The sequence below is a fragment of the Salvelinus alpinus genome, chromosome 5 (genome assembly GCF_045679555.1).
Source record: "Salvelinus alpinus chromosome 5, SLU_Salpinus.1, whole genome shotgun sequence".
NCBI lineage: Eukaryota > Metazoa > Chordata > Actinopteri > Salmoniformes > Salmonidae > Salvelinus > Salvelinus alpinus.
In genome coordinates, this window is record NC_092090.1 from 92,362,359 (window position 1) to 92,375,298 (window position 12,940).

Genomic DNA, 12,940 nt, shown 5'->3' on the forward strand with positions numbered 1-12,940 from the left:
GGTCACGTAGATCGCAGAGTTCTATTGTTGTTTATAAACTGGGTATTTAAAACCCTGAATGCCGATTGGCTGACAGCCATGGTATATCAGACTGAATACCAAAGGTATGACAAAGCATTTTTACTGCTCTAATATGGTTGTTAACCAGTTTATAATCGGGGGCGGCAGGTAGAGCGTTGTGGTTAGAGCGTTGGCCATATATGGTTGCTAGGGCCTGCCTCCCCTTACTGGCTGCTCACCAGACAAAGTCATGGAGAAAGAAGTGCTGGATGCAGCCATAGTTCATCTTAAGTTTACCAGAGTGAGAGCACATACTGTACACACACTCTTCACCCTGCTCTCCCCCCTTTCTTTCTGTCCTGCTCCCCACCTCCCCTGTTACATAATACAGTGGCCTGTGTTCTGACTCCACATTCTAGACATTACCTTCTCTTCTATGGTAGTGATGTGGTAGGCTCCCGAGTGTGGTGGTTCCCGAGTGGCGCGGCGGTCTAAGGCACAGCATCGCAGTGCTAGAGGCATCACTACAGAGCCTGGTTTGATTCCAGGCTGTGTCACGGCCGTGATTGTGGGTCCCATAGGGCGGCGTACAATTGGCCCAGCGTCGTCCGGGTTAGGGTTTGGCCGGGGTAGGCCGTCATTGTAAATAAACATTTGTTCTTAACTGACTTGTCTAGTTAAATAAAGGTAAAATAAAAAATGTGATGGCTCTATGCTCAGTGTTCACCTTCCCCTGTGTATCCTCCTGGAGTAGTGTGTGACTTTCTCTGCTCTTCATCCCAGGAGCCGGGGAGGGAAGAGGCTCTGGTGCTGCAGCTGAGGGAGAAGGACGAGCTGATCCTCCAACTGCAGGCTGAACTGGTGAGAGGCTCACTGTAGCACTGTGTGAGAAGAATGTCTGAACATTGAATGTAATGTATATGGGTTCTTCCATTAGAAATTCAGTTCACTCCCGATATACGGTACAATTCAATACAGAATGGGATACGGGAGGTGCACTAGTGACTTCTCATGATGCACATGTGCTGTCTTTTAATAGTTGCCTGTGCAAAACAGAAACAACTGGGTCCGATTGACATGGAAGCTCCTTATTGGTTTGGAGCACCTCAGCATGGTGCACGCAGATAGCACTTCAGCACAGGGCACACAGACAGCATCTCAGCCTCTAGTCGTTCCTTTGACAACAGCAGAGGGCACTTAGGAGACTTCTATCTTTCTCTCTCTAACTCTCCCTCTCCATTTCATTCCTTGTTTAGGACTTTGTCTCCAGCTTATCACACTCAGCATTGCTCTCCTCTCCCCTTCATAAAAGAGATTAAAGAGAAACATGAAGATTGACTAACAAAGGGAAAAGTAGTGTTGTTGAATGTTTATTTTAATCGGCTTTGATCGCATTTGATCAAATTTAGAAAGCAAACATTTTTTATTTTTTTTACCTAGCTTTTGTATTTGATTTGAAAACCAAAACAAGTCCTTTGGTTTGTTGTTGTTTTAATGGAGAATTTATTCTCCCAAAATAAACCAAATGCAAGTCGGGAATGTAAAGTGTTTTTCTGGGTTTGTAGAGCTGTTGGTATTGTACTGAGAAACATGTATAATTTGACATATTGCTCCTGAGGCTTCATTTGTCATTTTTTATATATAACATGTCATAATGTCTAGCACTGCCAGTATGCCCCGCAGAGTCAGTTCCCGTTTGACATCTGTGTGTTTGCACATTCTGGTTCTAGGTACCGATTGCTCCTCTCTCCTTCTCTTCAGACTACCATATGTCCATAAGAAAACACACTAAGCAATGTGGTGATGGCCCAATCAATCAGGTTCCTCATGAAACAAGGATCTTAGCCAAAGACGAGGGATGTTGGGAGACCTCCGTACTGTTTGAAGTCTGGAGCTGGTGGTGTGACGATACTTACTCTCTGGCAGATTGCATGCGGCATTCACCAGCCATGTTCGCTGCCACAGCATAACCCACTTTAATTCAGGACATATGCCTCGGATTGCAAACCAGAATTGAAACCTTAATTGATAGAATTGATATTAACAGAACGTAGTGCTCACCAGCATCATTTGCAGGGGAATCGTCGACAGCCCCCCACCCCCCCCAAAAGAGGGCGGTATTTTCAAGGAAAGGGCAGCTTTTAGCCAATCTCCCCTCTAGCCCGCTGCTAAATCTGTCAGCTGAGAAGTATTCATTATGCCAGAGTGAGACCTCGCAGCGCATTGGCCAGCACTACCTGTCTGTTTTTATTAGTCTTTTGTTTTCTCTGGTGCACTTTGCATGGTATCATGGTCCAAGGTTTGGTTGCGAAATCCTCCCAGCGTGTCTTTCAAAAAACGTTCATGACCCAGTGGTTTTAGGGTTTGTTACTTGGATGGAGTTGAGTATTTTATACATTTTTTTTAGCATGTGGTGTTTGTTTCTTAAATCGTGTGTGCTAACAACTGTTAGTAGTAAGACCAATGATGTACTGTATACAGTAAGACCAGGGCCTGGGATTTCTCATTGTCAGGCCACTTGATCAAGCCAAAACTCCTGGCCCTAACTATGATATATCGTTTGGGCCAGGAGTTTTTCCTGACCCCGTGACCTGACCTGGGAAAACTCCTGGCCCCTAGTATGGGTGAAATTCCTGATGTTGGTCTGTGTGTTCTGTGTACAGGAGAGTGCCAAAGCTGCCCTGAAACCCATCTGCCAAAAAGCTGACAGAACCACGCAGACTGACCGCCCTGGATCAGAGGTGTGTACACATCTCCATTTGGAACTGCTGAGGCTCCCAGGCGGTTTAGCATCTGTCGTCTTTACAGTTGAATATGGTCTCACATATCTTTCCTTTTGGAGATGTCCCAGATACACACCGTAGCTTCAGTGGTATCTCATTGCCATTATAAAGTGACGTCTATTCCCTGAGAGCTCTGTGTTCAGTTTAGCCTGCAGCAGATGACATGGCCTGCCTGGTTTAGGGAGTTGGAACAGTCTGGGAACATGGGGGCCGTAACAGATGACTGCCTAAAAAAGGCTTACCTGCAATAGCAACACCAACAACAAAAGCATACTGAGTTTGCCTTCTTCCTAGTTGTCTCCGGAAACTTTCCCCACTGTGCACACAATTTACAATGGATATCGTTTTTAAAGTTGCAATATGTAAATGTTTGGCCAAATTCACATAGAAATGTGAGTTATAGATCTGTCATTCTACTTGAAAGCAAGTCTAAGAAGTGGTAGTTCTGTTCTATGTACGTTATTTCTATGCTCCCTGTTCTTAAGTTTCATCTTTGCGTCTTTTACTTTCGGTTTTGTACACCAGCTTCAAACAGCTGAAAATACAATATTTTTGGTGATGGAAAAAATATATTTCACGGCGGTTTAGATGGTACAATGATTCTCTACACTACACTAGCTTAGTTTGTCACAAACTGAAATTAGGAGTTTTAGCAACCAGGAAATGGCATCGTGATTTTTGCATAGTGCACCTTTAACTAGGCTAAGTAGTCCTTTACACACACACACACAGCACACATCAACATGTTTCTCACGATGACCGCATAACTAGATTTAAGATACAGTTCTGAAAATGGCACGATGTGACCGACAACAAAACGTGCGTGTAGGCTATGTGTGTTCTTTCATTTATGTGTCTAGGAGTTTCTTGTACGAAAGGTTTGTCTGTACGATGTGGCGAAGCACATATAGACCAAAATGGTCACTTAATCACTTAGTTAAACCTGGGAATGGTGGTTGTCTTGGAGGAGGGGTGCTGTTAGTCCTCATTTATATTGCTGCCGTCACACGCTGTTTGCCTACAGCTAAGCAGAGGAGAAAGCACTGAAAGCAGGGTTCATCATCGCCATCATTTATCTTCTATCACTCCGAGATGGCTTTTAGTGGCCGCAGCATTTCTGTGCCCATAGAAAGATAAGCTTGTGTGTCCTTTTTTTTTCTTCTCCTCGTTAAATGTCTCTAGTCTTTGTTTGCTGTTCTTACTAATGTGTTTCCATAATGTACATTCAAATGGCCCCCTGTAATTGCCTCTCTGTCGGTTCGGGGCCTAATGCAACACAAATGTGTGTCAGCACCCCATTATACTTGGCCTTGAGTGTCATCACTGAAAAGAACACGGGGCGAAGTGGAGATTGTGCCGGTGAAAAGAACCTGCATATATTATGCTATTGCGTTCCATAAGTCTTAAGGGCTGTTGTTGTTCTCAAGCGTCCCTCTTCCTTTTTTAGAGAAGTGGTGGAGTTGAGAAAAGTGTCGTGTAAAGATGTGTGTCCCCTCTCACACACTTTGGATATATCAGCTGTTTAATTTACTGAAACATGCATTCCACATGACCACATTCTAAACCGTACATGATCATGGCACCAGCTGGCGACCCGTTGCCTAGTTTTACAGGTTACTTTACTCAGCAGCAGCAGATGAGTTGCCCATTTTTAGTCTCCCGTGTGTAGATACTGCAAACCTATATAGGTTACTGCATCGAGGACAGGCAGATATAGAAAGTGTGTCCACAAGTGGGTCAGCTATTTCGAAAGGCTGGTGCGATTTCAGGAGGTCGTCTTGTTATTCCATTTTTTTTTCTGGAGCACCCTCTCTCTCTTTCTCTCCCTCCCTCTCTCTCTCTCCCCCTCTCTCTCTTTCTCTCCCTCCCTCTTTCTCTCCCTTCCTCTCTCTTTCTCTCTCCCCCTCTCTCTCTTTCTCTCCCTCCCTCTCTCTCTCTTTCTCTCCCTCCCTCTCTCTCTCTTTCTCTCCCTCCCTCTCTCTTTCCATCAGAGCTAATTAGCTTACAGGCAGAAGCAGAGTTAGCGCTGTCCTCTCTGCTTCCAGGCCCCCCAACACCACCAGGGACTGGCCTGCCCTGTTTTCCGGCCACCGGACACTCTGCTTTTGGCATCAGACCTGTCCACCCTGCTCCCAAAGGCTCTGGAGCAAAGACTTCTCAAAGTCCTGGGAAGTTATTAAGCCACGCAGACGGAAGGGCGTGTTCCTCCTACATAGGTGGAGCAATGAAGGGAGGAAGAATTGGGTTTGAAAGTAAAACCTGAAGTGTAGATGGTCCATGACAACTGGGGAGCAAGGCATTCGAATGACTCGACAAACTGAATAGATGTGAATCCTCTCGCTTCTTCAGACTGTATTTAAGGATTAGAGAGAGAGAGAGAGAGAGAGATTTATGTTCTCCAGAGACGTTTAAGAGCTCGAGGTACAGGCTATTTGAAAGTTTTTCAGGGGCTTAAATCAATTGAGATTGCTTTCTTTATCCAAGCCAATTTTCATTGGCTTTCTTAAGAGGGGATGTTTTATAGGGAATCAAAAAGTACTTGATGTGCAACACTCTGTCCCTCTTTCTTTTCTTCCCCTCTGTCCAGTCTTCTAGTAGTCACTGTTGTCGCTACTTTAGTGCTTTTTGAGCTCGTTTCGGTTCGATTATTTAAAAAAAAAAATAAGGATTTCGGTTTAGATATTATTATTTTAAACATTAAATGCACTATGCATTAAGTTGGTTGAGTGCTGTAACTGCTTATCACTTATTAACAATAATTTATTCACATGACTTATTTCAATTGTTGTGTATATTACATTTATTTTATTTGATGACTTTATTATTTCATTCCAAGTCATCATCTCATCTCTACAGAGCTGCTGCCTACGCTGTCTGACAAAATCACTATTTTAGTAGTTCTTCAAAGTAAATAAGGCATACTTTTATGACTGCTGAATACCAACTATCAATCACTTAGATCATGTATTTTCAGATAGAGATACCTCACGAAGGACCTGCTCTCTATCCCTCTCAATCGCACATTCTCTGTATCTTCCTCTCCGTGTCTGCACGCCCCACACAGACCGGACAGTAGGCACGCAGTGGATTATGGTTATTGTAGTTAGTTACCACGTTTTCTGCGCTAAACTATGTAGAATATTGGCCTGTTGGAAACTACAGCTCACTACTACATCGGATCTGATTTCTTTCTAGAGAAACCAAACTAAATGGAATTCAAATAATTGAACCAATATCGGTTCAAAAACAGAAAATAACAGAAATGTTGCTTAATCGCTCAGCTTTACGCTATTTAAAAGGATGAAGGGGATCGCTAGAAGGCCGGGACTTTATAGTGTGCCTGTAAGCTGTTGGAGACTTTAAAATGGGGGAAAACACTTAAGAGATAATTTCCTATAAGTGAGATATGATGTTAAATTGAAGATTGCTCTCGCAGCCATAAATCTGTTTTTAGCAATGACAGACTTGTTATAGAGGCTCCATGAACATGGAGCAGACGGCTATCCCCGTGCCATGTGCCCACTGTGCCAGTCAGGTCCCAGCAGGGTCTCTGTGCTGAGAGCAAGCCACCAGGCCCTGGCAGTGCCACCCTTTCTGTTCTCCACTGTTCTGTAGACACCTGTCTAAAGATGCATGGCGACCATTTCAAGTCCCAGCCTCAAACTGCTCAAAGCTGACCATTCTGAACTTTTTATGTCACAGACGAACCCTTGACCCCTCTCTTTATAATCCCTGGGATGTTGTGTCCAGACAAAACTGTGTGTAAGGATGCCTCTCCCCCCCGCCAAACACCCCCTGCGGGGAGTCCTCTGGTGATTCCTACATCTCTCACGTCTCTCCTCGGCCCTGAACTCCGTTCGCAACGCTTTTAGAATTCCGAGAGGCACCTTCAGAGCTTTCCACTCTTTCCTAATCTCTGATCCCAGCTGGAGAGATGGGAGCGCACCAGGGGTGTAAGAAGAGTCTTCCACTGCAACGCACTTCCCACAACAAAACTCCCCCGTTTAGTTTCTCTGTTTTGATTGTGTTGTTTTTATCTGTTGTCGGTTTATTCTCGGTGCAATCATAGTGTGTCTATGAACGAGGAGCCTGGCTTGAGAACATGAGCTTCAGAGGGAGCTGTGAGTGAGGGTTAGGAACGGCAAATAATGTGCTATTGACAGCCACTGTGTTGACAACTATATGGGCCAGGATTTGAGATTGAAACTGAGGAAGAGTGGGACGGAGATATCTGTGTGAATTGTGAAGGTACAATGTTTTTGATAAAACCAGACTGGGAGAATATACATATTTGTATTTTACCCACTTTTTCTCCCCAATTTCGATCTTGCCTCATCGCTGCAACTCCCCAACGGACTTGGGAGAGGCAAAGGTCAAGTCATGCATCCTCCGAAACATGATCCACTAAACCGCGCTTCTCAACACCCGCCAGCTTAACCCGGAGGCCAGCTGTACCAACACCGTTCACCTGACGACCGAGGTCAGCCTGCAGGCCCCCGGCCCGCCACAAGGAGTCACTAGAGCGCGATGAGCCAAGTAAAGCCCTCCCCCCCCCGGCCAAACCTTACCCTATCCCGGATGACGCTGGGCCAATTGTGCGCCGCCCTAGGGGGCGATCACGGCCGATTGTAAAGGGTTTAAACACTGTTTCCCATGCTTCTTCAATGAACTGTAAACAATTAATGAACATGCACCTGTGGAACGGTCATTAAGACACTAACAGCTTACAGACGGTAGGCAATTAAGGTCACAGTTATGAAAACTTAGGACACTAAAGAGGCCTTTCTACTGACTCTGAAAAACACCAAAAGAAAGATGCCCAGGGTCCCTGCTCATCTGCGTGAACGTGCCTTAGGCATGCAGATGTGGCCAGGGCAATAAATTGCAATGTCCATACTGTGAGACGCATAAGACAGCGCTACAGGGAGACAGGACAGACAGCTGATCGTCCTCGCAGTGGCAGACCACGTGTAACAACACCTGCACAGGATTGGTACATCCGAACATCACACCTGCGGGACAGGTACAGGATGGCAACAACAACTGCCCGAGTTACACCAGGAACGCACAATCCCTCCATCAGTGCTCAGACTGTCCGCAATAGGCTGAGAGAGGCCGGACTGAGGGCTTGTAGGCCTGTTGTAAAGGCAGGTCCTCACCAGACATCACCGGCAACAACGTCGCCTATGGGCACAAACCCATCGTCGCTGGACCAGACAGAACTGGCAAAAAGTGCTCTTCACTGACGAGTCGCGGTTCTGTCTCACCAGGGGTGATGGTCGGATTCGCGTTTATCGTCGAAGGAATGAGCGTTACACCGAGGCCTGTACTCTGGAGCGGGATCGATATGGAGGTTCTTTCATGGTCTGAGGCGGTGTGTCACAGCATCATCGGACTGAGCTTGTTGTCATTGCAGGCAATCCCAACGCTGTGCGTTACAGGGAAGACATCCTCCTCCCTCATGTGGTACGCTTCCTGCAGGCTCATCCTGACATGACCCTCCAGCATAACAATGCCACCAGCCATACTGCTTGTTCTGTGTGTGATTTCCTACCAAGACAGGAATGTCAGTGTTCTGCCATGGCCAGCGAAGAGCCCGGATCTCAATCCAATTGATCACGTCTGGGACCTGTTGGATCGGAGGGTGAAGGCTAGGGCCATTCCCGCCAGAAATGTCCGGGAACTTGCAGGTGCCTTGGTGGACAAGTGGGGTAACATCTCACAGCAAGAACTGGCAAATCTGGTGCAGTAAATGAGGAAGAGATGCACTGCAGTACTTAATGCAGCTGGTGGCTACACCAGATACTGACTGTTACTTTTGATTTTGACCCCCCCTTTGTTCAGAGACACATTATTCCATTTCTGTTAGTCACATGTCTGTGGAAATTGTTCAGTTTATGTCAGTTGTTGAATTTTGTTATGTTCATACAAATATTTACACATGTTAAGTTTGCTGAAAATAAACGCAGTTGACCGTGAGAGGACGTTTCTTTTTTTGCTGATTTAACAAGGTCAGTTCAATACCATACCCCACTGTTCCTAGGCCGTCATTGAAAATAAGAATTTGTTCTTAACTGACTTGCCTAGTTAAATAAAGAAAAAAAATATATATTGTGGCAAAGAAGGGGGTCGAGTGATAAATGGCAGATATGTGAGAATAGAACTAATAAACGGGCTCTGCCCAATCACTAAAATGGCCACCCCGATCAGAACTACAGATCACAAAATGGCCGGCCGCCAAAACAACAATTTCCTGAAGCAAGGGGAACCCTCAGAAGTTGGGGCCGACACACAGATAAAGGGTCAAGATAAACCAGGAAGAGAGAGAGGGCTGGAAGGATCTGTGAACCATAGAGAAAGAGACTATATATATTGGCCGGATTTACCGTGTATGAGCTGGACTGTTTTGGACTTACCTGTTGGCGTTTGGACCTGGACCTACCGAGAACCCGATTTGTGTACCGAACCCTGCTATCCTTGACCTAGCCTGCAGCCTGGGTGGACCCGGACGGAGAAACAAACACACAGGTGTACTGTCCTGTTCGAAAGAACTCTCATTCTGGGGTGATTTTGGTGACAGTTTCCCACTTAATTTGTGACAGACGCTCCTAACCTTGAAGAGGTTTGCCACAATATATACAGGGTCAGTTCCAGTACCATACTATATACAGGGTCAGTTCAATACCATACTATATACAGGGTCAGTTCAATACCATACTATATACAGGGTCAGTTCAATACGATACTATATACAGGGTCAGTTCAATACCATACTATATACAGGGTCAGTTCAATACGATACTATATACAGGGTCAGTTCAATACGATACTATATACAGGGTCAGTTCAATACCATACTATATACAGGGTCAGTTCCAATAGCGTATTTACAATGTGCAGGGATAATGGAGTGATAGAGGTAGATATGTATAAGGGTAAGGTGACTAGGCAACAGGATATTAGATAAACAGAGTAGCAGCAGCTTGAATGTGGATAAGAAGGTCAATGAGGATACAAGGTTAACTCAGAAAGTCAGTGTAGCTCTTTTGTTAGCTGTTTATCAGTCCTATTGCTTGGGGATAGAAGCTGTTCAAGAGGCTGTTGGTGCCAGATTTGATGCAACGGTACCACGTGCCGTGCAGAAGTAGAGAGTATAGTCTTTGGCTTGGGTGGTTGGAGTCTTTAACACTTTTCCGGGCCTTCCTATCACACTGCCTGATATAGATGTCCTGGATGGCAGGGAGCTCGGCCCGAGTGATGTACTGGGCTGTAGCACCACCCTCTGTAGCGCCATGAGCAGTCGTCAATGAACAGCATTTTCACATAGGTGTTCCTCTTATTTAGGTGGATAGGGGCAGTGTGGAGAGCAATTGAGATTGTGTTATCTATGGATCTGTTGGGTCGGTATGCAAATTGGAATGGGTCTGGGATGATGGAGTTAATGGTTGCCGTAACCAGATTATCAAAGCACTTCATGATTACAGATGTGAGCTCACCCAATCCTCTGGGTCGGTGACGCCCCTCATAACCGCCTTGATGTTTTTGTTTTCAATGCGTGCATCAAATGCATTGAGTTTGTCTGGTAGAGCGGCATCGTTGGGCAGATCACGGCTGGGTCTTCCTTTGTAATCTATAATAGACTGTAGCCCCTGCTACATGCGGAGGGCGTTGGAGCCTATGTAGTATGATTCCACCTTATTCCTATATTGTCCCTTTTCTCGTTTGATGACTGTGGAGGTCATAGTGGTTGTTCTTGTACTTGTTCCTGTCCTCAGCCACAGATTCAGGGTTGTATTGTTAGTCCTAGTCTTTTTATGCATGACGTTTGGTTGAGATTTTTAGTATTGCATTCAAGAGTGAAATCTCCATAAATGTTTGCCCTAAATATTCACGACATAAGCTTCTTCAGCAGACATTGTCACTGGTCTCCACTGGTACTTATTTAAGCTAAGATTGTTCCTGTCCGTATCCTTAACCAGCTAATTTAGGTCTCCGTCTCGTCCCCAATTCTGGATCAACCTCTGCCTCTCCCTACTAATGGTACAGCACGACAGAAAGTCTTATTTTTCCCCTTCATACACATTCCCCCTCTACTTCCTCCTCTTTCTGCTGTCCCTCCATCTGTATCCCGGCCCATCTTTATGTTACTGGCTCTGTCCTCCTTCTCCGAGGCCACATATCAGTGCATGCTAAGGTGATTGAATGAGTTCTCGCCTGTGTCCAGAGCACAGCTCTTAACCATAACTCTTCCCGGGCTCCTGACACTGAGTCTAGCAAGGGGGGAGGGGATGAGGAGCAGACACACCATTAAGCCTGATGTAATGCCAGGGGAGTGTGGGGCGGGCCCTGGAGGTGTGGTCTGGGCGGAGGCAGGGTTATTAGGGCCCTGAACAGAAGAGGGTTTTTACAGTGGTTTTACGGTGACCATCAATTTTTACTGGTAGAGGTGTCCCTCCATCTGCCTGCTGTACAGCTGCAGCAGCTCCCCCCACCGCCCAGACGCAGCCAGGGTCTTGTAAACACAGGAGGGCGTTAAGTGAGGCAGGTGCAACCCAGGGGGAGACGTAAAGGCATGCAGTCAGGGCTTTGGCACTGATCCATACTGGATCAGAGGAAGGTTATGTGAAGGAAGACAGATGTTTCTTCCTGACCTTGTGAACTGACCAGGAGACCATCGTGCACAGGACTAACTCCTGGTCCTACATCAACAGGAATAACTCCTGGTCCTACATCAACAGGACTAACTCCTGCATCCTATATCAACAGGACTAACTCCTGGTCTTACATCAACAGGACTAACTCCTGGTCCTACATCAACAGGACTAACTCCTGGTCCTACATCAACAGGACTAACTCATGCATCCTATATCAACAGGACTAACTCCTGGTCTTACATCAACAGGACTAACTCCTGGTCTTACATCAACAGGACTAACTCCTGGTCCTACATCAACAGGACTAACTCCTGGTCCTACATCAACAGGACTAACTCCTGCATCCTATATCAACAGGACTAACTCCTGGTCCTACATCAACAGGACTAACTCCTGCATCCTATATCAACAGGACTAACTCCTGGTCCTACATCAACAGGACTAACTCCTGGTCCTACATCAACAGGACTAACTCCTGCATCCTATATCAACAGGACTAACTCCTGGTCTTACATCAACAGGACTAACTCCTGGTCTTACATCAACAGGACTAACTCCTGGTCCTACATCAACAGGACTAACTCCTGCATCCTATATCAACAGGACTAACTCCTGGTCCTACATCAACAGGACTAACTCCTGCATCCTATATCAACAGGACTAACTCCTGCATCCTATATCAACAGGACTAACTCCTGGTCTTACATCAACAGGACTAACTCCTGGTCTTACATCAACAGGACTAACTCTTGGTCCTACATCAACAGGACTAACTCCTGGTCTTACATCAACAGGACTAACTCCTGGTCTTACATCAACAGGACTAACTCCTGGTCTTACATCAACAGGACTAACTCTTGGTCTTACATCAACAGGACTAACTCCTGGTCCTACATCAACAGGACTAACTCCTGGTCCTACATCAACAGGACTAACTCCTGCATCCTATATCAACAGGACTAACTCCTGGTCTTACATCAACAGGACTAACTCCTGGTCCTACATCAACAGGACTAACTCCTGGTCCTACATCAACAGGACTAACTCCTGGTCCTACATCAACAGGACTAACTCCTGGTCCTACATCAACAGGACTAACTCCTGGTCTTACATCAACAGGACTAACTCCTGGTCCTACATCAACAGGACTAACTCTTGGTCCTACATCAACAGGACTAACTCTTGGTCCTACATCAACAGGACTAACTCCTGGTCCTACATCAACAGGACTAACTCTTGGTCCTACATCAAGGATGCACTGGTTTTCCTGGTTTTTCTGTGTCTGTCGGGAGTGTGTGTGTGTCTGTGTCTGTCGGGAGTGTGTGTCTGTGTCTGTCGGGACTGTGTGTCTGTGTCTGTCGGGAGTGTGTGTGTTTCTGTGTATGTCATCCCTTTGATCCTTTTTGGGTTTCCCACCGAGGTACGTCTTGTTGCCTGGTTCACACATGCAACCATACACAGACAAATATAGTGATACAAACAACCTGTGAAATACCGCCGGAC

General features: G+C 45.9%; 1 protein-coding gene across 3 annotated transcripts in view; it reads left to right on the forward strand.

The window, feature by feature from the left end:
• LOC139577244 (serine-rich coiled-coil domain-containing protein 1-like) overlaps positions 1-12,940 on the forward strand; it is a 112,118-nt gene that overhangs the window by 48,012 nt on the left and 51,166 nt on the right. For all 3 annotated transcript variants that reach the window (XM_071404219.1, XM_071404218.1, XM_071404220.1), the window contains exons 8-9: positions 784-861; positions 2,664-2,741. In XM_071404219.1, the coding sequence (XP_071260320.1) occupies positions 784-861; positions 2,664-2,741 (156 nt within the window). The remainder of the gene's footprint in view (positions 1-783; positions 862-2,663; positions 2,742-12,940) is intronic.